This window comes from Diceros bicornis, chromosome 17 (genome assembly GCF_020826845.1).
Source record: "Diceros bicornis minor isolate mBicDic1 chromosome 17, mDicBic1.mat.cur, whole genome shotgun sequence".
NCBI classification, from domain to species: domain Eukaryota; kingdom Metazoa; phylum Chordata; class Mammalia; order Perissodactyla; family Rhinocerotidae; genus Diceros; species Diceros bicornis.
In genome coordinates, this window is record NC_080756.1 from 60,454,087 (window position 1) to 60,481,194 (window position 27,108).

At 55.4% G+C, this 27,108-nt stretch overlaps 3 protein-coding genes across 4 annotated transcripts in view; 2 read left to right on the top strand and 1 right to left on the bottom strand.

The window, feature by feature from the left end:
• Window positions 1–27,108, top strand: part of ADIPOR2 (adiponectin receptor 2) — a 429,864-nt gene that overhangs the window by 142,836 nt on the left and 259,920 nt on the right. The gene's annotated exons all lie outside the window — the stretch shown is intronic.
• The window catches only part of CACNA2D4 (calcium voltage-gated channel auxiliary subunit alpha2delta 4), a 110,420-nt gene that overhangs the window by 16,728 nt on the left and 66,584 nt on the right, over window positions 1–27,108 (bottom strand). Inside the window, exons 26-27 of the mRNA XM_058559129.1 lie at window positions 26,741–26,821; window positions 566–627 (exon numbers count right to left, since the gene is read on the bottom strand). Coding sequence (XP_058415112.1) covers window positions 566–627; window positions 26,741–26,821 — 143 coding nt within the window. The remainder of the gene's footprint in view (window positions 1–565; window positions 628–26,740; window positions 26,822–27,108) is intronic.
• Window positions 12,157–23,248, top strand: LRTM2 (leucine rich repeats and transmembrane domains 2). 2 transcript variants are annotated; one of them, XM_058559141.1, is made up of 6 exons: window positions 12,157–12,773; window positions 14,035–14,234; window positions 14,738–14,878; window positions 17,422–18,012; window positions 20,773–21,250; window positions 22,200–23,248. In XM_058559141.1, the coding sequence occupies exons 3-5, from the start codon at window positions 14,812–14,814 to the stop codon at window positions 21,225–21,227; spliced, it is 1,113 nt and encodes a 370-aa protein (XP_058415124.1). In that variant the 5' UTR covers window positions 12,157–12,773; window positions 14,035–14,234; window positions 14,738–14,811; the 3' UTR covers window positions 21,228–21,250; window positions 22,200–23,248. The 2 variants fall into 2 exon arrangements, with proteins under 2 accessions (XP_058415124.1, XP_058415125.1); XM_058559142.1 differs by having other exon boundaries at window positions 12,157–12,770.

Here is a 27,108-nt window from a genome sequence, read left to right on the forward strand (position 1 = left end):
AAACTTGCTCAAAGTGAGGACGCAGCAACAAGTGAAGGGGGCCACAGAACAGCAGAGGCTTAGTGCTGTGGGGGCAGATTCCGGGCTGGAGGTGCTCGCGGAGAATGGAGAGGAGACCTAGGAAGCCTAGAAGAGCCGAGCCAGAGGGATCTGGGGAAGTGGAGGTGGGAAAGGAAGAGGTGGAATGGGAAGGACCATGCGAGGCAGAGCTCTCAGCAGCCCGGACCACATTCACGGCTTGGATCTTGGCTGGAGAAACCTGTGGGGCCAGGTGGGTGGGGCTGTGTGGTGGCTTTGGGGCAGCAGAGATGGCGTGAAATGCAGGCCAGGCCCAGAGGGGACACTGTGTCCTGCCCTTTGCCCCTGGGTCTGAGCTGAGAGAGAGCACTGGGGTAAGGAGGCAGCAGAGGCCCTGGGGACCCAAGAAAGGACAGAAGGAAGGGACCCGGGAGAGCTGACTGAGGGCCCAGGAGGTAGGCTGAGAGGCAGTGGGGGCAGCCCCTCCTCACCCGGAGATGCTGGTGAGTCCTCTGGCCCTGAGCTGGCCCGGCACCATCGCACCCACCTGCCGTGTCGCTGCCCAGAACATGAGCTGCAGGAACTCCAGCCTCATTTGGACGCCCACTGCTACAAGGAAGCAGGAAGAGGGCAGGCAAGACCGTGTGTGTTTTTGGGGAAGAGGGTGGTGGGAGAGAAGAGACAATGAGAGAAAAAAATAGATTCAAGTTAGAGAGAGGAGGTGCATCAGCAGGAACTGAGGGGAGAGAGAGCACCCGGGCAGAGAGCGGATGGCAAGAGCTGAGTCAGACGGCAGCCTGTGAACTGAGGTTCCTGGGGAGTGGGGGTGGGGATAAAAGAAGAGAGACTGGTGGCTTCTGTCTCTCCACAGCAGACAACACCAGAAAATGCCCCAAGGGAAAGGCGAGGCCCAGGTTCCAGAGAACAGCCAGGATGGCGTTCATCCTCGGATCTCAGGGACCTCAAGCCGGGTGCTCGGGGGAGACCATTCTCCCCTTTCCCACGGAGGGAAATAGAGGCAGAGAGAGAGATGTCTGTTCATGGTCACATAACCAAAAGTAGTGGGCTGAGACTGGGACTCAGGGCCAGCGCGGGCTGGGAACTCATGGGGCTTCCTAGATGCCAAGCCTGACGTACAACTTCTCTTGCACCCAATTCCTGCTCAAGGTCTCCCCCACTTGTAAGAAGGCTCTTTCCTTGCTGAAAGTCAAGATTTACCCAGGTTTGCAGGTAGGTTCCAGAAAATTAGAGACGCTACCAGCTCACAAAAACTACTCTTTTGATGACGCCAGTTACAAGGGCCACCCATGCCTCTTTGGTTCCCAAATAGGCCTGAAGGACGCACGCTGATGCTCACATGCAAGAGAAATCTGGGGCCAAAGAATAGAAAGAAAAGGCAGGTTATATTGCAAAGAAAAAGAATTAAAAAACTAGGCTGACTTCCCACTGTCTGGTATAATAATATCACAAATGTATTGAGTGCCAGGCACCTTTATATCCATGAGCTTATTTCATCCCTACAGCAGACTGGTTCTATTATGATGCGGACTTCACAGCTGAGGAAATGGAGGCTCACGGAGATTACGTGTCTTGCCCAAGGCCCCCAGCCCCTAAATACAGCACCAGGACTCACAGAGTCTGTCCCTAAGCCTCTGAACCTCACTGTTCTCTCGGCCTGAGAGGAAGGCGCCAAGAGGCGTGGGCAAGCACTTCCCTCTCAGGGCTTCAGTTCCCTCCTCTGTAAAGTGGGGATGGATCTGGGCTCCCAGCCTGTTATGCCGTGCTCATGAGACATTCGATGTCACCTCAATGACTATTCATTGGAGAGATTTTCCATCACAATCATTCTGACTTCCTGAGACTCAGCTGGCTCTTCTAAAGTGGACTGGAGTTCCTGCCTGGCACAGAGACACAGAATGGCATCCTTTTGTATTTTCAACATGGAATGATCCTAGAAAAATTTGATAGGAAAAAAAAAAAAGAGACCAGGGAAGGGTCAAGGGGCTGGAGTTCTAGCCCTGGGTTTGCCAGGGCTGTGATCTTTGAATGTGTTTTGTCAGTTGCAAAATGGGTCATAATTATACTTTCCCTAGAAAGGCAGAATGAGTATAAGATTGTTGGGGCTCAAATGAGATGATGTGTGAGAATATTATTCTGGACTAGAGCCTTGGTTCTCAAACTTTAGCATGCATCAGAATCCTCTGGAATGTTTGTTGAAACCCAGTCCCCAGAGAGTCTCATTCAGTAGGTCTGGGCTGGGGCCTGAGAACTTGCATTTCTAAAGTGCTCCCAGGTCATGGTGGTGCTACTAGTCCAGGGACCATACTTTGGGAACCACTGTTGTAAAGCATCACTGTCTGATTGAGCTTTCTGTTCTAGATCTGCACTGTTCCATACAGTAAGCCACTAGTCACATAGGGCTCTTAAGCCCTTGAAATTTGGCTAGTGTGACTGAGGCCCTGAATTTTAAATTTTTTATTTAATTTTAATAAATTTAAATAGCTACTTATGGCTGGTGGCCATTATATTGGACAATGCAATTCTAGAGCTCATCTGAGTTTACAGATGAAGAAACCAAGGCCCTGAGAGGCCCATCCCTCCCTTGGCATCTTATGGCAATTCTGTGGCTGAAGTTATGGCTTGCCTTCTTGAATAGGTCCTATGATATGGGAACATCTGAGTTCTCTAGGGGCTTCTTTGCTGCTTCGATGTCCAGGTGGCCGAAAGGAGTGGGTGGGCAGGGGACAGGCAGACCCACTTCTAGGTTCATGACAAAGACAAGAGACACAGATTCAGCCTGCGATCAGTAGGTGAGGCATGTGCTGGGGGCCCAGCGTTGGGGGCCATGTCCCTCTTCTCCCTCTCACATTTCTCTCTAAGGCTGCAGGTGGCCCGCCAGTCTTTTCCCCTTACTCTTCCTTGTAAAACCACTCTTGATAGTCATTTTGGATAGATTTCTTTCACCTGTAGAAAAAGGCTGAGTGAAGGAGCAGAACCTTCTGAAAATTGTCAGAGGGGAGTCACTAATGCTTAGAATGATCAAATCTTTGGGATTTAGGAAAGTTTATTTACCCCCGTCTTTGTCCTCCAGGGTCAAAGAGCTCTCAGAATATTCCAAAAGCAAGACTGCCTCTCTACCCGATTGCTCGGTGCCAAGTCTCGTAGAATCATGAGATTTCTGAGCTGGAGAAAATTCTATGATTCTACCACAGGGAGTCTCGGGAGGGTGTGGGTTAATTCTTCTCTAGTGTAACAGGCTTTTGAGGCTCTTGGGTAGAAATGGGAGGAGTGGTGCACCAAGCTGATTCTCCCCTACCAAGTTCCATCTCGGCTGGACCAGAAGCTCCTCCAAAGCAAGCTCTGGGTCTTTACATCTGGGATCCTCTGCAGAATTTAGGACAGTCCAACTGCCTACTACTGACAGCTCCATTTGGGGAGCTAACAGCAGGCAAGGGGGTTGAGTTCTGATCCCTAGCACTAGAATAGTACCTAGCACATAGTGGGGCTCAATAAATATTTTTTGAGCTAAATAAACAAACACTTGTGAATTCCACTGAGTCAGCCACTTGACTGGGAAGCAAATCCTACAAGACCTCTCTGTCCCTTACCTCCAGTCTTCGAGACCTTGCTGCACTCCTTCCTCCCCTATAGAGGCCCACCCTCCTACAGATGCTGGACTCGAGATCCTAGAGAGTCAGCTGTGCTCTGATTCCCTTGAAGACCTAGGAGGGAATCCTAAGAAACGGGGAACTTACGTGAGACACAAAGAAGAACTTCCTCACGGTAAGAACTGTTAGATGCTGAGAACAGGGGCTGGTATAGAATGGGAGGGGCAGTGAGGAGCACGGAACACCTTTAACAACAAATCGACTATATTCTGCCATGCCTAATGGCTTGCACCCTGTGGCTTTAATCATTTCAAACCCTTCTGTTCAACTCCTGCCTCACAACCCAAATTGTGCTTTTCCACCCCAGACACTGAGAGAGCCCAGCCTTCTCTCCTGGGACAGCCGCCAGGGCTGCCCTCGGATCCCTGTTCACTTGCTCAGGCAGTCAGCTACTGTCAGAGCTCACTGGACCTTTACCTGCAGGGAGCATCAGGCTGGCCGCCCTCCCTCCCAGGATGTCCTATAAGCCTGCATGTGCAGGAGATAATACCTCACGCTAGTATGTTTGCAGACAGGCTCAGAACTTGGGGGGAAGAGAAATCCAAGCAAAGGGGCCCAGGGAATGTGAGGCACCTGGCCTCTCCTGGCTGCTTCCTTGGGGCGGGGTGGGGGGGCAGTTATTAGGAGACCTCCCCCTCATGCAACCATGAGTCCTTCTGGCCCTCTTCTGGGCAAGATATCCAGCTGCTGGGATTTGTAACAATCCAGGGCCTGAACATCACATCTTAAAGGAACACAGCCCCTCCAAGTGAGCTACTGTTCTGGGGAACGCTGGCCATACCAGGGACAACCCCCCTGCCTATATAAGCAAGCCACCCACCATTGCAGGTGCACACTTCTGTCCAGCTGGCTGCCACTGGACATTCCCTGTAAGTAACTCCCAATAAACCCTTATGTCTTGTTCGCTGTTTCCAGGTCTTTTCTTTGGTCTTTCTGCAACCTATCCCACATTTGCTTACCCAACTGGGCGTGCGGCCAGACATGCCTGGGCAAGGTGGATCCTTGTATTAGATCCTGACCTTGGTCCCCAGAGGACCTGCCACAACCTGATGGAGGAGGAGAAATCTCAGATCCCCTTTCTCCTACTGTTCCCCTCCCTCCCACCCAACCTCCCTCCAATGGGCTTCTTCCTGCCTTCCCTCTCTCGGCTGCCCCTCCACAATGATCTCGGTGCTGTGGACAGCAGCTTTTCTTTACGATCTCCTGCTTGCTGGCAGACAACCTGACAAAGAGCCTCAACAAGTCCACAGGGGGCAGACGGCTTATCAAGATGTACCTCTTTGCTCTGCGTCCTGGCTGTTGCCTCAGTGCTGCTTTGTCATCACAGACAGCAAAACAGAACAGCTATGCATGCACACACATGCACACATACAGAGAAATGATCCCTGTCAGGGGTCATGCTCCCGAGGAGTCAGAAACTCCGTCTTACCCCCCAGTTCTCATATGTACGTTGTCCTTCCTCCTCTTCTGCCTTGATAACGTGGCCTGGAGACCGTGTGTTTAACTGGATTGAGAGCTGCAGGGCTCGGAGGGGCCCACCTTTTATAACACAAGCTGGGGAGCCGGTGGGTGCTCAGGGAATACTTGGGTCATAGAGTGCCAGTGACGGCAGGAGGACCAGAGATCTCAATCATTCTACCTCTTCATTCTACAGGGCAGCAAACCAAGGCCCAGGGCTGTCGAGTTAAGTAATTAGCTAATAGCTAGTTAATGAGCAATAGAGTCTAGCCTCTGGGTCCCCTGATGCCTAGGCTTGGGCTCCTTCTGCCCTTTCATTCCTCATTCAGCTGACGAGACAGCACCGGGTCGTGGGCGAGGCAGGGCCCCTCTTGTGGAACAGCTCACCGTATAGGAAAGGAGGTGAACCACACCAGGAAAAGCTGCATACATTGTCTGTGGTAAGAACCACAAGGGTGGCCCAAAAAAAGGCCACAGATCAGAAAAGAAGAAGGCCAAGTCCATGGACTAGCCAGGGAAACGTCATAAAGGAGAGGACTTTCTGGTTGAGTTTTTAAGGAGGGGAGGCTACCCATGAGTGAGGAGTGTTCCAGACTCAGGGAATGACGTGCTCTCCCGGAGCGGGGGAAGCAGAAGTGTGTTTAGGGGCAGGTGGCAGCAGTTGGCTTGAAGGGTAGGATGCACGTGACACCTGCGGAGGGTAAGAGGCAGGGAATTTCCAGGAGGTAAGATGCTGTCTCCTCCTGGGACAGCAGTCGGAGCCCTCCACTGCTGTGTCGCCCAGAGCAGACAGAAAGGAGGGTGTAGGGGCGTCCTGTCAGGAGGAGTCAAGGGGGCTCCTCAACCTGCACCCCCAGTCCTGATGGCAAATCCCCTGAGGAAAGCAGGCAAAATGGAAGAGGGACACTGGGAGACCCCCGACATATTGCTAACATGCCACGCCTCCAGTGTCAGGCAGGTTTTAGGAGATGCCAGGAAGGGTCATTGAGGGCTCAGTGCCCCAGGCTGGGGCTCCTCCTCTGGCTCAGTCCTGGCTTCCTTGCCTTCCGATTAGACACTTGCCGTCTCTTGGAATATCCATTTTTCCAGCTACTTTGTCCTGTTGGTTAGTAAAGAGGCCTCTGAGCTCTCAAATACCAGTCTCCCCTTTGTGTGCCCACCCCATGCAGATAAGAGCAAGGAGCCCCAGAAGCCAAGCCTGGTGAGGTGGGAGTTCCTCAAGGGCTCACCCTAGGGCACTACAGACAGCCTAGCAACCAGCTCCAGCAGGCCCCGAGGCACCCAGCCTGCCCACCCTGGCATTTCGCTCCCCTAAATAGCCCTGGTCTGGGGTCACTGAGGCTCAGTGACCTCTGCGTGACCATGTGACAGTAGCTCTGTGTGGCTCAGGGCCCCTTTCTGGAGGACCTGCGTCCCTCCAGTTATCCTCTCTGGAAGAAGTCACCCTCTGAAAGGAAGGATGCAGTTTTCCCTTCTCCACAGGCAGGATGGGAGATACTGCCCCGCGTATCTCTGAACAGGAGATAGACCCAGCTTCCCAGGGGCCTCTCTGCCCTCTGGGTCCTGCCCCTCTTTTCCCAAAGGGAAGGGGAGACAGGCGAGAGAAACAGAGGAGGGGCGGCACGGGGGCAGGCAGAGCCTGGAGGAGCTGGGGAAGGAAGATGGAGGTGCCTGTAACACAGCTTCCCCTCCCTGGAGTTGGAGACGATTAATCCACAGGCACCTTTTTCCACTGAAATGTGAGCATTTCAAGGGTAAGGGCTGCCCTCCCGGCAGCGAGCGCCTCTGGTGTGTGTGCGCCTGTGTGCGTGCGCCTTCGCCTGTGTGTGCTACTGTCGCTGTCATCACAGATGTACCCCCAGCTGTCACTCCATTGCTCCGTCTCTTTGCTCGCGCACAGGCGCGCTCTCTCCTCCTCTCCCCTTTATCCCCTCTCCTATCTGTCTCCCTCTGTCCCTCCCTCTTTCCTTCTCAGTTTGTTATTGACCCAGCAGCCCCGTCCCCTTGGCAGTGGCGGCAGCGGCAGGCATTCCATCTCCCCTGTGTTGTGTGCTGCGTGCCAGGTCCCTGATCCCAGGGGACCGGGGACTCAGTGCCCACTACACGCTGCTTGGCAGTGCTGTCTGGATTGCTCCAGGAATCCCAGGAGGGGCTCACTGGACGGTTCAGAGCTACTTGATGTGAGGAGCTTGTGGTCAGAGTGCAGAAAGGTAAGTGTTGTGCGCCAGAGGGAGGAGTGAAGGGTTGGTGAGTGTGCAGGGGGGCTGGGGCATGGGGGCTGGGGCCCGTCTCTGCTGGGTCCCTCTTTCCTGCACAGATAGCCGCTGTTGCCTCCTGCCTGGGTGTAACTGCTGTGGCTGGGAGGTGCTGGGGACTGGACATCTGAGCAGCCCAAAGATACAGGACACAGGGAACTCTGACTCCACAGCTTTGGGGACATGAGCTGGGATTCTACTGGGGAGGGGGTAGCTAGGGAAGGAGAGGGGAGAAGAGGGCAGTGCCAGTGCCAGACAATAGGCCTGGGTGGCATAGAAACCAGTCCCTGCAGCATGAGCAGAGGCAGCCAAGAGCCTGGTGCCGTCTGCACGCCTGGCTCCATGCAGACAGCCTGAGGAACTTGGGCGCTGCGGGAAACGGGGTGCTGGTGACAGGGCTGGTACAGAGGATGGCTTGAGGTGGGGGTGGCAGGCTGGAGGACTGTGCTGTCTGAGGCACGGGAACAGACCTTGGGGTCCCGGCCTCTTCATCTCAGCGTGAGGTTGCTGGTGTTCAGGTGGCCGTCCTTGGACAAGGGTGCAGAGGAGCCTCCCCAGCTGGACATGGGTCCACGCAGCTTCGGGGGAAGACTTCCTGGTGGGGGTGTGGCTGGGAGCGGATGGGGGAGAAGAGCCTTGCAGCTCTTTCTTGGCAAGCCCGAGGCCCTGCTGGGGAGTGGGGGGAACCAGGCTCACGAGAACTCGCTCAGGGGGTCCCCCAGCTCCACACCGGCCCTCTATCTGTAAATGGGTCAGGAAGTCTTGGTGGTGGTGTGGACTCAGGTGACAGCAAGCAAGTGGTATGCAGCCAGGTCATGCCTCCCTGGCTTCCTGACCCAGTGGGACATGGACACCCCAAGTTGGAGCAGGACAGCCGCTCTTAGCAGCCCCAAGGCCATTCTGACAATGCAGGAGAGAGGGCAGTCTGACCAGGAGCCCCGACCCACCAGCTCAGTCCCAGTCGGCTGCTTTGTCTTCTTCCCGAGCTGAGTGTCCTTGTTTCCGGGGTGGCTAGTGGTGAGGCTGGCACCTGGCTGTCAGGGCAAGCTGGGCATCGCCTTGGTGTGACTCAGATTGACACCCGGCAGCTTAGATAACTACATCGGTGGGGGAGGGGAGGGAAGCTGAGCACGTGGAGATGGGCGGGGGAAGTCCAGCCCAGAGGGAAACCCGCGGCAACTTCCCACCCCACCTCCCCATTGGCATAGGCTCTGGCGCTGCCAAAAGAGGGAGACCAGGAAAGCCAGCCTGGGGGTGGCAGAAGGAGGAGGGAGGTTTCTTAAGCAACCCATCTGATTTCTTTGGGGTTTGGCTGGAAGCTGTGTCTGAGGCTCAGGATGAGCAAACCCTGTCCCCATTTCCCAGGCACCAAAGCTGAGGGCCATGTCAAGGCTGCTTTGGGCCGAGTGGACAGCACGGAGAGGCGGCAGGGGAGGGGTTTCATGTAAAGGTTGGGTGTCTGAGGAGCTCTGGGGCGGGGAGAGGAGGAAGGAGTTTGAGCAGAGGCAGTTGCCCCCCTTCTACGCCGGGATCAGGCCTCCTCAGCCCCGCCCGCCCTGGCCACCGCCCTGAGCTCAGGCCCTCGGCCTCAATGAGCACGCTTAGCTCATTCACATGGGAGGGAGCGCGGCTCCAGGGAGCAGTGACTTGGGGGCTGTTCTGTTCCGCTTCCCGGGGTGTCTGTTTGGGATTGGGAATGTTTGAGAAGGAAACGAGGGTGCAGGAAGCTGGGGGTGAGAATGGGGCATGCGTGTAAAAATGAACCAGCAGGGTTTGTCGGTTCCAAGTACAAATATAGAGATTTTAAAAAGCCTGCTTCCGTGCTGCCTGGGCAGTGTTATGGGGGTGACAGGCAGGGAAGAGATGGAGGATGCTCCCTGGAAGGGCCTGCACGGCCAGCCTGGTGGCAGCAGGCGAAAAGCCCAGCACAGACAGCAGCTCTGGTCCCACAGTCCCCACCACACAGGGATCAGGTGGGGCTGCCCCGCCGTCCAGATCCCTCTCCGTCCTCCTGGGGGGAGGACACTGGCCTTTCAGCCCCAAGAAGTGGCCCCAATCCTGGCCCTGCCTCTCACTAGCCTAGGACCTTCACCTCAGAGAAGACTGTGGAGGCCCTTTTTGCTCCTAAGTTCCGTGAGTCTTTGATGCTCAGGAGGTACAGAGGCCTCGTCCTGAGTCAGGGACTCTTGACCAAAGGGAGATACCAGGGGAGGGCGTGCACGGCAGGGCCCGCGCCATGTCCCAGGAGTCAGGCACCCCCGGGTCGAGGCACAATGGGCATTAACTGGCTGTGAGGCTTGGACACTGGACTTGGGGGATGGACATGACAGAGAAGCATCAGAGGAAGGGTGTGGAGACCAGGCCTGTGGGGGTCTGTTGGAGGTTTCCAGCTGGAGACAGAGCCAACCCAGCTTGGAGGGGAACCTGCGTTTGTAGGAGGAATGGCAGGGCAGAAGCACAAGATCGGGGCTCCGCACAATCCTAGCCTGAGTGCTCTGCAGGGAAGGAGAGCACCGGCAGGCTGCTCCTCGCCCGTGGGAGCCGTGGTGAGGCGGTCCCCCAGGGAAGCAGCTCCCATCCCCCGAGACTCTGGGGACGCTGCTCCCACTCAGCTCGGCAGGAGCACATGGAACCTTCTGCTCCTACTGCTGCCTCCTGTTCCATCACTACCTCCCCACCCCCGGCTTCCCCGGAGCTCCCATCCCACCCTCCTCACCTTAGCACCCAGCTGCCCAGCAGAAGGGTTTCTAGAAAGCCCCCTCAACTCCCCTGATAAGACCTTGGCCTCCTGGGACTTTCCTCCACTGCATCTGTGATATTACTGCAAAGAGGGGTGCTTGGGAGGAGGAGACCTGGCTTGTTTCTTTGTCAGCAGGAGGGGGATAAGGACACCTGTCTTCTCAGATCCAGTGAGACGGTGAATGAGGAAATGCTGCATAAACTGTGGAGTACCGTACAAAAGAAAGGTTGCATCTCCCTTTTTGAGAATGGACCTAGAAGCCTATAAAGGCAGTTGAGTTAGTAGATTTGTCACCAGACCATTCGGGTCCAAAGCTGTATTCTTCCATGGCCTAACCTGAGGCAAGTTACTTAATTTCCTGTGCCTCAATTTCCCCCATCTGCAAAGTGGTGTTAATAACAATACTAACCTCAGAGAGATGTTATGAAGGCTAAGAACACGGCACTGGTGTTTGTGACTGTGGTAATTGTTCTCCCCATACAGAGCCTCCTGAAGGAGGTGCTGCTGTCAGTATCCTCCCCCTCAGCCCAGGTCCCTGCCATTACCTGGTGGCGCCTGGTCTCCAGAGACTGACCAGCAAAGCCTCCTGGAGGTCCAGAGCCTGTGGGAGAGAAGTGATCTTGCCCAGTGCTTCTCGGATTTGAATATGGTGATATGAATTGCCTGGGGATCTTGTTAAGGTGCAGATTCCGATTCAGTTGGCCTGGGGTGGGGCCCAGAGATTCTGCATTTCTAAGAAGTTCCCAGGCAAGGCCCGTGCTGCTGGTGCGTGGACCAGCCTTTGAGTAGCAAAGAGCTAGAGCACAAAGCCCCATGTTTCTGGTTCTTGGCAGGCTTCTCACCTGACTGCTTTTAGCTCCTCAGCCCCATCCTCCAATCCTGATTCTCTCAGCAGTCAGCCAAGGAGGCCCAGGGACCCCGCTGGGGCCTGCCCCTTCTCTCTGTGTCTCTGTCCCTGGGACTGGGACAAAAATTTCCATGAAGACTGGGAACAGGTCCAGCATCCAGAGCCACGAGGCTGTGGGACTTGGAGACAGGAGATCTTTCTGGCAGGAGCCCCCCAACTCTTTTTTGTCCCCCATTCTCCACCTGGGTGGGGACTTCCTCCCAGATGGTGTTAATTTATTCCAGCAGCCAGCCAGCGCCTGCCACTGCAGCTGCTCTTGGAGCTTCCTAATGTAGGTCACCCCCTTTCCTAATGAGGCTGGATGCTCCTGGCAGCACGAAGGGGGCCTTTGGTTGGTGGTGGGCTGGTGGGCAAAGGGCCAGGGAGCTAGGAAGTGCTGGGCTCAAGCCCCATATCCCTGTAAGGGTCACTTCCGTGGTGCCCAGGGAGGCAGGGTCAGCTCTCCGGGGAGCACAGGCTATATCCCCATGGACATGTGGGGCCTTGTTTTCATCATATTTCTCCAGAGATACCAGGGCCAACAATGTCCTGCCACCAAGGCAAGATGATGCCTTTGGGTTTGCATCTTGGCGACCTGCCTGATCTATTTTGTACAGGTGACATTCAAGGCTGGGAGGGGGCATCAGGACCTGCACTCAAGGCCACTTTCCCCACTGACTGGTGCTTGTTGGTCAACCTCTGGGCTCACTACTTAGGGGTGCCACTGGGGCCGGGGAAGGTGGGTGGGGTGGAAAAGGGGAGCCTGCTTGAAAGAGGGGAGGAGGATCAGGTGGAAATGGGGCGTGGGCTTGGGGGAGAGGGATTCTTCACCACCTGCCTCCCTATAGGAAGCTGGAAAGAAGGGGTGCAGAAGCCTGGATTGGCCTGCCAGGCCCCATACGACTCTGAGTGTAGAAAACGTCCCGGGTTAGGGCCTGCTCTGTAGGGGTTTCTGCAGACTTCCTTCAAGGCTGAAGTGTCCTTGTGCATCTGTCTGCTGGGGCACTGGGAACTGCCAGGCATCTCACTCTGCTGCCCGAGTGTTGGCACCTGAGGAGGCATGCTGGAGGCTGCAGGCAGGGCATGTGTGTGCGCATACATGTCTGCGTGCACGTGCCCGACTGCAAGGCTCTCTGTTGGTGTGTGTTTGCAGCACGCACTGCATTGGGAGCTCCAAGCACGAGTCTGGGAGCTGTGTGTGCACCTCACTCTGTGCATATGTGAGCATCTCCCCACAGGTGCCATTACTGGGTGACAGTCACCAGGGAGTGGATGAGCAGCCCAGCTCGGAAGCCTGCAACCCTGTCCCTGACCTACGGCCGACCGTGGGCACGCTGGCCTCCGCGCCTTGAGCAGCTGCTGACGTGCCTGATATTGTGCGCGCGCTAGGAGCCTGATGTGGGGCTTCTTGCTGGAGTGAGAGACTGTTCTGAGGGTCAGGGCCTGAGGGACACAGGGAAGGTGGACACCGTCCTCCGTGGAGGACGGTGTGTGAAGGCTGGGTATGTGCGTGTGCCCCACAATGACATCATGTGACGGTCCACAGGCCTGGCTCGGGCTCAGGAGTGCAGCGTGTGCTCAGGAACAAAGAGACCCACGTGCGAGGTCGGTGGGGCCAGGAGAGAGATGTTACATAGACCGACTGTGAGCTGCTGGCCCTCCCGCGGAGGAAGGGAACTGAGGCCTCCTCCCGCTGTCATGGCTCCAGTCCAGGCTAGGCGCAGTCACGTGCATTATCTTCTAAGGTGGTGTGTACTAAATGTAGCAAACGTTAACTCTCTTCCCTTTATTAGATTGATCCTCACAGAAATTCCACCCTCTAAGTACTATGGTCCTCACATTTAGAGATAAGAAAACTGAGGCCCAGAGAGTTTACGTGGTTTGTTTAAGGTTGCACAGCTAGGGGGTGGCAAGATAGGGATTTGAACCCAGAGCCTCCCTGACAGACTGGGCATCTGAACCAGGAGCCTGCGGGTGCCTGGCCTTGGGAGGGAAGCTGGAGAATGATCCCTGACTGCTCTGAGTGTCTCCCCCATGCCTGGGCCCAGTTCCTTGGGCTCCAGGCAAAAGGCAGTGTGCGGACCGGGCTGCTCCCCATACCCCAAGTCTGTACCCTGTTGTGACTCGCTCTGCCGGGCTCTGCGAGGCCTTCACAACCTGGAACTGTCCCGATGAGGAGGGGCAAGGAAAGAGAAAGCCAAGAGCAACAGACAGCACCCTCCCTCCTGAACAGGCTGCCCTTGTGGGAGCACAGCTGAAGGTCCCTGGGGGCTGCTGTGTTCTAATTGGGCTCTGCCACCCCGCTGTAATGAAGGGTGGGGGGAGAGAGAGGCGATGAGAGATACCAGGAGCAGCAGCAGGACCCCAAATGCCTGAGGGAGCCCTGCTTCACGGATGCTGAGGTTTCAGAGCTGAACACGCTAGCTTTCCAGCAGCTCCTTCCACCTCCTCATCTGTCTGCTCAACTCTGCCACCAGCTCCTCAGGCTCCCAGAATTACACAGGCCTGGGGGCAGGGGAAGGGGAGGCAGCAACCAGGAGCCACCCCAGGATGAATGTGGCAAGCACGGAAGGTCAGACTCCGGGAGCCAGCCAGGAGCAGGGCTGACAGGCTACTGTGCCCCCTGGGAGCCAGAGGGGGCTGGGCCCTCAGCAGCTTTCTCCTCCAATCCCATTCCCTGCCTTGTCCTGTGCCAGCTGCAGTGGAAGCCATGACAGTCCCCTTTCCTACTCCTCCGGTGGAGCTGAGACAGGAGGGGCTCCGTCTGGCCTCTGTCTAAGGGCCCTTGGCCATGTCTGGAAGGAAATGGGACCAGATGGGGGCCTGTGTCCACTTATGAGTCGTTGGGTTGGGGCAAGGCAGGTCCTCAAGACACTAGAAAGGATGAGTCCCCCTCTTTGTTCCTTCTAGAGAAGAATTCTGCTCTCTGCACCCCTGGCCTGCTCCCAGCCCTCCTTCCACTCCGCAGTCTCACCGTCTCCTCCATGTCCCTGTCTCCTGCATGAGCAGCTGCTGCAGCATGAAGCCCCTGAGCTGATGAGTCTTATTACAGACCGCGGGCAGAAGTCGGAACCTCGCGACTCACCTCTCAGGAGAAGGTGGAGGGGAAGCAGGGGGCCACCCAGTGGCGAGAGCAGGGCCTGGGCCTCTCACCCGACCTGCCAGCAGACTCTGCGAAGGGCCTGGTCTCTGGCTCCTCCGAGACCATGGTAAGAGCAGCAGTGGGACTGGGGAACAGTGTTGCCATGGCCTCGCTGCTGACGTAGGAGACACGTCCTCAATTTCCCCTCCTGTGACATGGGGAAATCCCAGACACAGAGAAGCCATACTGCTCCAGAAACATTTTAGAGATCAACACACTAGAGAGGCAACAAGAAGAAGCAGGGGGAGGCTGGGGGTGGGGACACTGGAGAGGCCACCGGCAGCAATTCCTGCATCCCACAGCCCAGAGCCCAGCACTGTGCCCCAGGCCGGAGGGCTCCCGGGGAGGCCTGAGCCTGCCCCTCCATGCCACCCCCAATCACCGAGGGAGGCTGAAGGTTTCCTGGCTTCTCTGCTCCCTCGTTCCTTCCCTTCCCCACACCCAGGGAATCATAGCTGAAAAGAACGAAAGAGGGAATGATGAGGAGTGTAAAGAGACACCAGGGCCCTCTCCCTAACCCCTGGGCTGGAACGGGGCCTCGAATGCCTGCTTTCTCTCCCTCTCTCTCAGGACTGACAGGCAGCACATACCAAGGGGCTCCTCTCTCCCCAGAGGTGCAGGCAGTGAGAGCCGTGGCATTCACCATGCTGGCCCCGGGCAGTGGCCCTGAGCAGAGGACCAGGCTAGCCCTGCAGTGGAGGCAGATCTCCTGTGAGTATGGGGGCAGGGGGGCGTCAGGGCTGGGAGTGAGCATGGCATGCAGCGACGCCTCCCGGGCTGCAGGAAGGCCTAAGACACACCTGCCCGGGGTGCGCAAGGCCTGGTTCTGGGAAACCAGGGTTTACCCTCTACAGTCCTGCTCATGGCACTGGCGCCTGCGGCAGTTGCTGAGAGCCTTAGTGGTTAGATCAGGAGCTGGAGGCCATGACAGGCGGTTGTGTCTCCCCAGGTAGGGCTGTTCCTGTCCCCCGCCCCCAGCAGTTCCAGCTCATGTGAGTCCTGTTGCTCAAGACCCTCTTGTCTTGCCTTGACCATCAGCTGGGTGAACTTGAGACCTCCTTATGCCTCAGTCTTCCCAAATCCGAAATGGAGAGAACTAGGAGGCTCTTGGGATGTGGCACTGGAAGGGACCTTAGAGATTCCGTCCAACTCCTCCTTCTGCATATGGGGAAGCTGAGGCCCTCTGTTTCCCGTAAGGAAACCTTACAAGCTGTCAGAGTGAAAGGAGCTCTGAGAATTCTCTTTATATGAGATAAAGGGATGAGGTCAGTAAGGACTGGTTTGTCCAAGGCTACATGGTAAGAAGTATGCAATGGTCCCGAGGGACATGATTCTGCCTGACTTCTCCCTGGTACAGTCAGCCCTGTGAAACAGCTGCCCCACGACATAAGCAGCCTGAATTATTCACCATGTGAGAATGGCTGATCCCTGAGCAACTCAGATCCCCTTTCAACCTCACTGTAGAGTCACTCAACACCTCGCAATAGAGGATTATGTTTTCTTGTCACTAGAGCTTTTATGCAACCCCAAATTTCTCAGGGGTGGGGGGACAGTGGCTTCTAGCTATGTTGATCCTTTTGAGGGAAGCTGGATGGGTTGAATTTTTTTCTGGGGAAAGTGAAGTCTGAAGAATGTTGATTTTCAAATGGTGTGGCGGGATAGCGTGGGGCAGGCTGATCTGGCAGCAGATGGGCTCAGAGAGTGAGAGGGTGACAGGCAGCAGCAGGTGACCCCACGTGGCCAGGAAGGGTCTCCAACTGGCCTCCATGGCCACACTTGTGCTCATTTCCCCTCGAGAACAAAGAGGCTCAGGTCATTAGCCTCGCAGTGTGTCTCTCAGCTGTCATCCATCCTCCAGGCAGGGGAGAGGGACAGTCCCATCCTGTCCCTTCAAGCTCTGCCCGTTAGACACCAGACAACCAGACGCCTATCAGACACAGACTCGACCGCCCCATCCAGCACCAGGTGAGGGTGGCTGCTGCCTCTCTGGGTGGGGCCAATGGGGCCATGAACTGGGTCTGAACTTCTCCATCACTCCTCCAGCTGGGTCTTTCCTTTGGACTAGGTGGGGTTGAACTATTTTGAGCTCATCCCTTCTCCCTTTCACAGTGAGCAGGCTTCTCTGATACTCAGGAGGACAGTTAAGGGGGGTTTTGAGCTCACTCTTAGAAAGGGCTGCTGGACAATGGAGTGAGCTGCTCTGTCATAATTGTTCTGAGGACCACTTTCCCCAGCTCCTCCACAGACTGGGCCCTGTGCTTGCTACTCAGAGGGGTCCTGGGCATAACATGGGACCACGAAAGGAATGCTGTTAATGGATCCATCCTGCAGAAATGTTACCCTGAAGCCCTTAGGAACAGACGCCCAGCTAAGGGCATGGATGGCTTTAGAATGAGAACAAATATGGAACTTGTCCTGGGCCCCATGATTTGCAGTGGCTCGTGCCCAGGTATTCTCCAACATGGAAGTGGAATTGTGCATCTTATCCTCATCATTTCCACAGGGGTCTCCGGAGGGGGACCCTAGGTGGGCCTGAGCTCCCAGTCCTCACACTAAGTTACTGGCATCATCTTGCAGATCTGATGTGGGGTTCATGCAGATCTGACAGTGCTTGGGAGGTTGTAGGAGGTGGGGGTAGGAGTGCTCCTCTGTGCTCTCCCCCTTCCATGCATGGCATGTCTTCGCCTGGTGCAGCTCCGGGGGCGGGGGCGGGGGGTGGGTGCAGAGGGGAAGGAAGCAGCAGCACGGCCATTTTCTTTTGGAAAGAGACTCTTTCTCCTGGCACAGACATTGGGAGAGGAACATGGGAGCAGGTTTCTCTGATATCCTTATTTCCTCTATTTTGCCAACACCTATGGTGTCAGTGGGGCCAAAGCTCCCACAGGAGATCAACCGTGGGAGGCCCCATGAGCTGGGGCATCTTTGTGGACCAGCACTGCTTGTCCTCTGGACTCCAGGGCCTCTGGACTCTGCAGGATCATACTCACTGAAGTGATTTCTTTGCCAGATGTGCCGACAGGCAAGGAGCCCTGCTGACACCATGTCACGTCCATTAATACAGAAGGGCTTCGGGTTAATTATCTTTTTGTGTGGTCAGTAAAGCTTTGTGCATTGATTGTGGCTTGGGCCAAAGGAGATAAAGCCAAGAGGCCATTATGATATGAACTAGAAAGGAGGGGATAGAAGCAGGAGGCGGTAACCCCCAGCCTGTCGCTTTCTTTCTGCCCGTCTGCCCCCCACCCCTGCCCCCACAGGGATCACCTGCTGGGTCACCCTGTATGCTGTGGAGGCCCTCCCTGCCTGTCCTTTCTCCTGTAAGTGCGACAGCCGCAGCCTGGAAGTGGATTGCAGTGGCCTAGGCCTCACCATGGTGCCCCCGGACCTGCCCGCTGCCACCCGAACGCTCTTGCTCTTGAACAATAAGCTGAGTGCCCTGCCAAGCTGGGCGTTCGCTAATCTGTCCAGCCTGCAGCGGTTGGACCTATCCAACAACTTCCTGGACCAGCTGCCCCGCTCCATTTTTGGGGACCTGACAAATCTGACGGAGCTGCAGCTGCGCAACAACAGCATCAGGACCCTGGACAGGGACCTGCTGCAGCACTCCCCCCTGCTCCGCCATCTGGACCTGTCCATCAACGGCCTGGCCCAGCTGCCCCCCGGCCTCTTCGACGGACTCCCGGCTCTGCGCTCCCTATCACTTCGCTCCAACCGCCTACAGAACCTGGACCGGCTGACATTTGAACCCCTAGCGAGCCTGCAGCTGCTGCAGGTGGGAGACAACCCCTGGGAGTGTGACTGTAACCTGCGTGATTTCAAGCACTGGATGGAGTGGTTCTCCTACCGAGGTGAGCACAGCCAGCCCTGCCTGGGTGTGAGGAATTGGGAGGACCATCCCAGCCCAACACATTTCCTGGAGGCTGGGCTCTGACTCAGGGCTGAGGTCAGGGGGAGAAGGAGGACCCGACTTCTCCACCAGCCCGGCTGGAAGAGGCCTGGCCTCGCCTCCAAACCATCAGCAGGGCAGGGAAGCAGGTGTGGCTCTCCCTCCTCCCCCACTGCTCTCCTCTCCTCTTTGCCCCTCCCCGCTCCCAGCCTCCTTTCTCTCTTTTTCTCCCAAACTGACTCAGTTAACTTCATCTCACTTTTGTAGGTTTCATGAGGGAACTTAGAGACACAGTATCATTTTTCTCTCCCTCTCACCAGCTCTGCCTCTGGGCTTCCCTGGCACAGCAGAAGGAAGAAGAAACCCACCTTTGCTCTTTGGAATAATACAGCAATCTCTTAAATATCCACAGTTTCAGGAGGGTGGAATATAGTTTAAATCCACAGATAAAACCAAATTTTCACTTTGATGATGATCTCAATTCCCTATTCCTGGAAGTTTTGTTATCAAAGCTTTTCATAAGAAGCCAAATGGCTTTGGTTTTACTCTCTTTCCTCTTCCCCTTTCATTAACCTGGGGAAGTTTTATAATGACCTATGACGTGGTTAAATGAAATGGAAAAGGAGGGCAAAGAAGCAAGCACAGTGGTTAAAGTGCCAGATCCGGGTCTGGCTTGTGGCTTTGCCGCTTGCTGGCTGTGTGATCCCCAGAAAGCTGCTCAGCCCCTCCACGGCAGCGCCTCACCCGTGACATGGGCTGAGTGGCGATGCGGGCCTCACACAATCACCGTGATGCTTAATAGCTCACGCACGCCAAGTGTCTTGAGACGTCCTCAGCATCAAGTAAGTCCTCCAACTGATTCACTTATTTGTTCCTTTGCTAGTGGTAGTCATAATAGCAAATGGACTTAATAAGACACAATTTGGCAGATGCTCAACGAGTATTTGCTGAATGAATGAGTCATTGGGAAAAGAATGCTAACACTTTTCATCAAAGTCTTCTTCCTTTCGTTTCATATCCAGCCACAATCTCAATTATTTGGATGGCATTTTCATGTGTTAGTCAATCAAAAATATTTTACAAACTATAAAGTGCCATGAAATGTTAGTCACTATGATAATTTCTCCCATTTTTGTGAGTGGCACAATAACAATACTTGTATAGTTTCCAGTTCACAAATATCTCTTCATGTACATTATCTATTTTAATCCTTACAGCAGCTAATTGAGATAGCCATTCTTATTTTACAGCCAAGAAAACTAAGACTCATAAGCAATTATATAATTTGCACAGGATCACATAGCCAGGATTCAACCTCATGTCTCTGGAGTATGAAGGTGAGGTTGCCCCCATCTCAGCACCCAGCTCCCGCCTCCATGAAGCAGCCCTGGACACATTTCACTGGATGTATAGGTCACTGAGGCAGTCAGCGGCACAGGGAACTAGAGGCCAGTGTCTTCAGACCCAGACCAATGTGTTATCCCTGGGGAACGTCCTAGCTCTTTCACACAGTCATCAGGAGCTAAATTCTCAGCACAAAAGGGCACAGAATGGGAATGTATAGTTTTGGAACTTTTCAATAGTTGAGTTGTTTTCAACCTTGCACTCCTTCAAAAAAAAAAAAAAAATCCTGGGATGTTTTCATCAGCATCCCAGGAAAAGACTGATGTCTATTGTATGAGAAGACTTGCAGCAGCTGGGCTGGGAGAGGGAACTGGCAGTGATGGAGTGGCGCGAGCTGAGTCCATTCAGCAGCGGGTCTGTTGCCTGCATCTAGATGTCACTGGAAGCTGAAAGAGGGCCAACATCCGACTGTGACTTCCCAGGGGATGTCCAGGCAGCTTATTCTCCTTAGCTGCCCTCTCTCTTACCCACCCATGTTCTGCATCTACATCCCCCCCACGATCGAGCCCACCTTCACCATCGCCATGGTGAGCCTGTGTACCTCACTGTCCACACCCCCTCTTAGCGCCGGCCCCCTCTCCTTTGCCCTCACAGGTCTTCAGGATTCCCTTCCAAAATGTCTCTGCACTGAGCGAGGCTGTGGTTGGGGCACTGATGGGGCCACTGGATTGCTCTTAGAGAGGAAAAGAAAACCTTCTCACCCAACCTTTTTCTCCCTACTCTCAGGAGGTACTCTTAGGCAACCAAAAGGCCCCGCATGGAGGAGTGGTGGCTGTGCAGTAGATTTGATTTTTGTTCTTTTTGTGAGAACCCTGGAGGGTTGAGATACTGTGTTGAGAACAGTGCCCTGCGTTTACACAGGTGGGGGCAGGCAGATTTCAGGGGCAAGGAGAGGAGCGGAGCTGTAGTCTGGGCTGGGCTCTTGGCTCTCTCTACACTGACAACTTACTCCTCAGCACCTCCACATGTCAGCACTGTCTCCCTCCTGCGGCTCAGTTTGACTCTGGAGAGAGCAGGCTTGACTGAAATGGTTGTGTGCTTCTCTATAAAATGGGATGATGACAATATCCATCTTACGTGGCTTCTGCATGGATTAAATGATGTGAGATATGCACCTCACCTACCAGGGTACTTGGCTCAATAAATGCTAGTTTCCCTCCTCCCTTGCTCTCCTATCGATGTGATTCCAGGACTGACTGCATTGCTGATAGAAACTAGACCTTCTGGGCCTCCTGCTTCAGGGACCTGGGGATGGGGAGAGGGAGTCCAGGTTCTGGATGCCTGGTCAGCCCCTCCTTTTTTTCTCCCCTGGATGTAGGGGGGCGCCTGGACCAGCTTGCCTGCACCCTACCCAAGGAGCTGAGGGGGAAAGACATGCGTGTGGTCCCCATGGAGATGTTCAACTACTGCTCCCAGTTGGAGGAGGAGAATATCTCAGCTGGGCTGGATATTCCTGGGCCACCCTGCACCAAGGCCAGCCCAGAACCTGCTAAGCCCAAGCCAGGGGCCGAGCCAGAGCCAGAGCCCAGCACAGCCTGCCCCCAGAAGCAGAGGTACCGGCCAGTGAGTGTGCGGCGGGCCATCGGCACAGTAATCATCGCAGGGGTCGTCTGCGGCATCGTCTGCATCATGATGGTGGTGGCTGCCGCCTATGGCTGCATCTATGCCTCTCTCATGGCCAAGTACCACAGGGAGCTCAAAAAGCGCCAGCCCCTAATGGGGGACCCGGAGGGCGAGCACGAAGACCAGAAGCAGATCTCTTCTGTGGCGTGAGAGCCCAGCCCCGCCTGGCCCAGGTAGGAAGGGCGGGGAGACCACAACAGGGATTGCTGGCCCTTCCCCCATTACAGCCCCAACTTCCACTTTCCTCCCCAGCCCTGCAGAAAGCAAGCCACAGTGTGGCTGACTCCATGAACTTCCAAGTCTCTGCAGAAGCTGCCATTGTGCTGAAGGCTCCTGCTGATGCTCCCCTCTGGGCCACCAAAGATTTGGAATACCTGGTGGTTCTCCCTAAGCTCCTGGCCGTAGGGAAGAAAGGGTGTGTGTGCAAGCAGAGGCTTCTGCACTGTGCATTCCCCTGCTGCCTTCCTGCCCTGGGTGTAGTCCAGCTGGGGGACTCTCCAGATCTCTTGCTCAACCCTACCTCATCTGCATTTAGAGGGTGGGGAGGGAGTGACATGGGGGCCAGGGGTTGATTTTGGTGACTCTCTGCTGAGCCAAGAAGATATTTTTAACCACTCTTCAGTGTGAAAGTTGTGTCCAGCTTTCACCTGCTGGTAGTAATGTGCAATCACACCAACCCAGGTATCTGGACCCGGCACTTAGAAACACAGCACTGTGATTAGAACGTACTGCCTAGGCTGAAGCCGTTCTGTCCCCATATCTGCTACAGGCCACACTGCTCCTAGACTTACTAATTCACTCTCACACAGACTCAGAGCATTGCCAGCGCAGTCATGGTGATTGAAAAAAATCACACACACACACACACACAGACACAGTCACAGGGAGACAAGGTCATGAGCACTGGGGAGCAGGGACAGGTTTCCCCCTTGGATTCTAGCCCTCAGACTGCAGAGCCTTTTGCTTGCTTACTGCAACCTTCTCAAGTCAGCAGGGGGAGAAACTCAAACCCACAACACAAGGATTCCTTGGAGATCCTCTAAGTGGGCCACAGTGGTGCTGAGGAATGAGCCTGCCCGTCACCATGGTAACCTCTCACGTCTATCCTGCTGGGTTTTCCAGGGACACAGTCTGAGGCCTTGAAGCTGCAGCATGTGCGGATGGCACCCTCTCGAGAACCCAGCCACCGACCACTGGGCGTTTCCTCTGTGCTGCCAGAGGACACTGTCACTGCCAGGCCCTCGGGGACAACCACCAATTTCACTCCTATAGCCTGCAGCCCAAGAACCGTTGCTCCGTACCTCTCACCCCTCCATCTTCAGCATCTCCGGGCCTGTGACCCTGGGGCGGGGACTCACTCATGCTCTGTGATAGGTGGCATCTTGGGAAAGCAGGTGGCACTTGCTGAAGCTCACTGTCTGCCAACATATCCCAAACAGACCCCAGGAGCAGGGAAAGGACTGCTGCATTTGCTCAGAGGCTTCTGAGGGATGGGGGGCCCTTTCCTAGGGTTTTGTCTGCTCAGTCTGGCTTCCCAGGGTTTCTAATTGCACCTGGACTGGGGTCCAAACCAGAGCATGGGCCAGGGTCCTGTGTGTTCTTTACCTGTAACCTACACCAAAGGGACAGAGCACCTGCTTGCAGGGCTGTGGAGGGTGGCAGGTGAGAAGAGGCTGTGCAGGGCTTCTGGGTCTCCTTCTCTGGGTCTGCCTTCCTCGTGATCTGATCTTGGGTGAGTACTAGGTTTTCCTCTGCTGGACACCGGTGTGCCCACAGCTTACAGAGGGGCAAGAGGCATCAGGCTGGTTTCTGGCTCTGAGACGGGGGTCTTAGGGGCCCCAGGAAGAGGCTGCCAGAACACTGAGGCCAAGGGTCTAAGGAAGGACAGGGCGGGCCCAGCTCGCCTTGCACCCCTTGACCCTTCCACCTCACAGAGGAGCACGTGGGGGAGAGGCGCGGTGGGACAGGGAGGACAGAAGGGGCCCCAGCACGGGCTGCTTCTCAGGCTGCTAGACGCTTCTCCCCAAGGCGGGGGCACAGTCTTCCTTCTTTTGGCTTGCTGGCTGATACCAGGTCTAGGGATTTTCTAAGGGGAATGAGGAGAGGGGTGGGTGTTGTCAACGGTGGTATCTTCAGCCTGAGACAGAAGATTTTTAAAGGCAAAATTATATTTCTGGTTTGTTGTTTCAGAAGACCAATAAAGACTGTATTTTCCTATGTACTTCCTGGTTTCCTTGGGTGGGGAGGGGATGTGGGTGCTGGGAGAGTGGCTTCCTGCCGCCTCACCGCCCCAGTGAGCTGCACGAAGTGCTGCTGGACGTCACCTCAGTGCCCAGAGCTCCACAAGACAGAGAAGGAACTCCTGCCCGAGGCCTTGCCTCGGGGTGCCCCCAGGAGAGAAGTGGAGGGCGGAGTTCTGGATTAGCACAGTTCTGTAGCTGCAGCAAGTTCACCCACGTGCTGGCCTGACAGTACAGATATGGGAGCCTCAGGCTGCTTTCACTGGGAGCAGCTTGGCTCACGAGTGCAGAAGGGAAGCTGGAGACCTGTCTCTGCTCTGCGCCCTTGGGTGCTCATTCACACTGAATTGAGGGAGTCCACCCTGGCAGTCAAGGACAGACAGGCCCGTGTGGCAGGCAGGCACGCATTTGCCCAGAGGACCCCACTGTGTAATGGGAGCTGGGGGAGGGGTCCCTAAGAGCAGTTTAGGGGACTTCTCTGCCAGCTAGCTTTCATCAGCCTCGGTGAGGTTGGTGGGGTTTGCTGACATGAAGGTGGAGCCCCGGTTAACCTATTACCATCTTGCACTTTCAAGACTGACTTGAGGGACAAGCAGACGGCACGCTGGGCTTATAAATATGAACCCTCACAGGGCTCAGTAGGTGGGGAATCAGAATTATGGACTGGAGGGCTGGGATGGGGGGGACCAGGAGAGGAGATGAGCGGGAGAGCAAGGCCTCTGGGGTTGTTTGTCCACCCCACGCCCAAGGGACCCACCCCCAGGCCAGGACTGGCCTCTGGCTGACTGGGCCTGGACTGTATGGTTTATTAGTCTCCAGAGACAAAGAAGGAATTTTCTCCTTCCCAGGAGCCTCCCTTTCGATGACACCCCAGTGAGCCAGGCAAACCCCAGGGAAACCTGAACCATCAGGGTCCCCATTCCTGGAGTTCAGCTGGATTCCCGGCAGAACTGAGCTGTTCACCTTTCCTAGGTGGTGACGATTGTGGGGCGCTGCCCTCCTGTAGCCCCAAGACTGATAGCAGACCTGAGAGACCAGTCTTCCCTGAGCCCCACCACAGAAGCAGAGGGTGGGCCCCTCTCCAGCCTGGCACAGGTCAGGGTCACGCACAGAGGGGCTATTCAAGTCTCCCTCCATGAGGAGTGCGCACGCGGAGGTCTGGCGGCTGGGCCATTTGCACGGAAGCAGAACTCGAAGGAGAGCAGCCCTCATGCAGCTCCAGACAGCAGGCCCGCCACACAAAGGCCTCCGGACAGGGGCACGTGCGTACTGCAGGACGTGTGCTAGAGAAACACACTTGCAGAATACAGCGCCACGGTCATTATGTTCAGCAACATTCCCCAACTACAGCCTGGAGGCCATGGAGAATTGAAAATGGATCCTGATCAAAAAGATTTATAGAAATGTTGCATAAACTGTTAATAAGTCACCTGCTTAGAGATTAAAATGATCCCTCCTCTTTCATCTGCCCTTCCGTATGAACCTGGGGCATTAGACACACACCTGCCTGGCATGGAGCTACTCCTCTAGCTGGTCCGAGTGCCTTTCTCCCACCTTCTCCCCTTGCTCAGTGCACAGAGCACACATGCAGCCCACCCACCAGACACCGTGCTCACCTGGTCCTGGAGCACACACGCGCACAGTGCCACCACTGTCCAAGGGAGGAAACTGCCAGCACAGCAAACAAGCTGCCTACCCCACCTTGAGCCACAGGCACCTGCTGCCCCAGGATCAGGGAGGCTGAGCCACAGGCCAGGGAGAGGAAATTACAAAGGAGACCGGAAAAAACCCCTGAAGTCTGAAGTCTCCAGTGGCTCATCCATTTCCTGTCACATCCATGTGCCCCAGAGTGTCAGAGTGGTTGTGTGCAGTGAGTTAAACCAGAGGCACGAGGACACAGTTTCTATGGCAACCCCTCACGGCTCCAATTCAGCTCTGAGTTAAAAATGATATCAAATAATTGGAGACTGCAGGAGAGCGCAGCTGGCAGCCTGACCCCGGGGCCCTCCTCTTTCCTAGACTTCCAGGTGTGTGGGAGCTGAGAAGGCCCACATCATGGAGGGGGCAGCACAGCACAGACTCAGCTGGGACCACAGAACAGTCTTTACGAAGACAAGTTTGGGGTCAAATTTTGGCCTAGAAATGGGTCTGGAATTAGTGGGCTAAGAAAAAAAAGACAGCTGAGAAGGCAGGGGTCCCTTCCAATGCTGTAGCGTGCGTCCTGCAGGCTGCCAGGGGTGCAAGCGTTTCCTAACGAAGGTGTTGAGCAATGTTAGACAGAGGCATTCTCTCCCCAACTCTTATCCCAGGGTGGAAAGAAGCCCAGGAGCCCAACTCAGGACGGCCCTGGGCCCTCCTTGTGGCAAGAAGACAGAGTCGGACAATTGCTGCCTGACCGCAGCCTGCTGCTTCCATCCCGTTTGCCCTGAATTCAGCCTGGTTGGGGGGGAAACACTGGTCATGCCTGCCCTGCCCCACTCCAGCTGCGGGTGTCCTTCTACCTGGCCAGGGTCCCCCGGGAAAGCAAGACAGGGGCCTGAGTCAAGGATCCATGATGGCTGATGGCTGATGGCTGAGTGCCCACTGACTTAGGCAACTTTTCAGGACATAGCTGGGTCTGAGACACGGAAGCTGAGACCAGATAAGGAGGGCTTCATCACACAGGCCTGACAGCTCTCAGACCGCGAGACAGACGCCAAGGACGATTTTAGGCACCAAGAAACTACAAAGTCAGGGACAGCTTGTGAGGGTCATTGGATGCTCTCATCACATTTGAGGCAAATTGCAATACAGGGTAGTGAACCTGGGCCTCAAAGATACGTGATCTGAGTTCAAATTCTAGCCTCATTAATTATTACTTTGGTCAAATAACTTTTCTGTGTCTCAGTTTCCTCATCTGCAAAATGGAGCCAAAAGTATCGGCTTCATCAGATCACCCCGAGGGCTAGATGAGGATGTGCATAGGAGGCAGTTCCCGAGGCGCCTGGCACGGACTGAACACACACATCGAGCTCTCACCGTAGGGTTTAAGTCACAAGCTCCGTTCTCCCTTCAGTGGGGTATTAGACCCACGGCGACGGAAGAGGGAAGCAGCACGCAGAGGAATGGAAAGGAGGTCTGGGCTGTAGTCTCTGTCCTGTGTGACCTTGAACAGCTCTCTTAACCTCTCTGGGCTTCATTTTACTCTCTTTATAAATTCTTTTAGTTCTAAGGTTTTATAGTTTTCTAAACACAATGGCTTGGGAAGACTCCACTTCTCCTCGCTCCCACATTTCACCTGGGAAAACGTACAGCTGGAGGACTGCGGCCCTTGAAGGACCACAAGCAGGGGTCCTCCTGTTATTCCTGCGTGCTATTCCTCCTGTTCTGCCTGACGTTGACTCACACCTTCCCGGCCTCAACGGCACAAAGGGCGGCTCCTACCTGCAGGCACGGCCGTCTTCTTGTCCACTGTCACGGCTATAGCTGTGCTCGCCGTTACTACCACCGGCTCACCCGGACTTTCTGGGGAAACAAAAATTGCTGAGTCACTTTCTCAGCACGTGGGGAAGAGTAGTGGTTGGGGTGGGCTGAGAAGAGCAGCGTAAGCACCAGGCAAGGACGTTCCTTGGGTAAGTGAGGGTGGGTTTGGGGACGTTGTCACCGTGCCATCCACCCCTGGTCTTTGCAGAGCGCCTCCTAAGTGTCAGGCGCTGCCCACTTTTCTGTGCAGATCTGAACCTGCTGGATATACACGCCGTAGCCCCTGGCTGCCTGGCCAGCGCCGTGCTCAGTGTCGCTAGGACACTGTG

Excerpts from the sequence above, each read along its gene's own strand:
- LRTM2 (XM_058559141.1), top strand. The coding sequence starts at position 14,812 with ATGCTGGCCCCGGGCAGTGGCCCTGAGCAGAGGACCAGGCTAGCCCTG. Across the intron at positions 14,879-17,421 it reads GCAGTGGAGGCAGATCTCCT|GGATCACCTGCTGGGTCACC; the intron begins GTGAGTATGGGG and ends CTGCCCCCACAG. Across the intron at positions 18,013-20,772 it reads GGAGTGGTTCTCCTACCGAG|GGGGGCGCCTGGACCAGCTT; the intron begins GTGAGCACAGCC and ends CCCTGGATGTAG.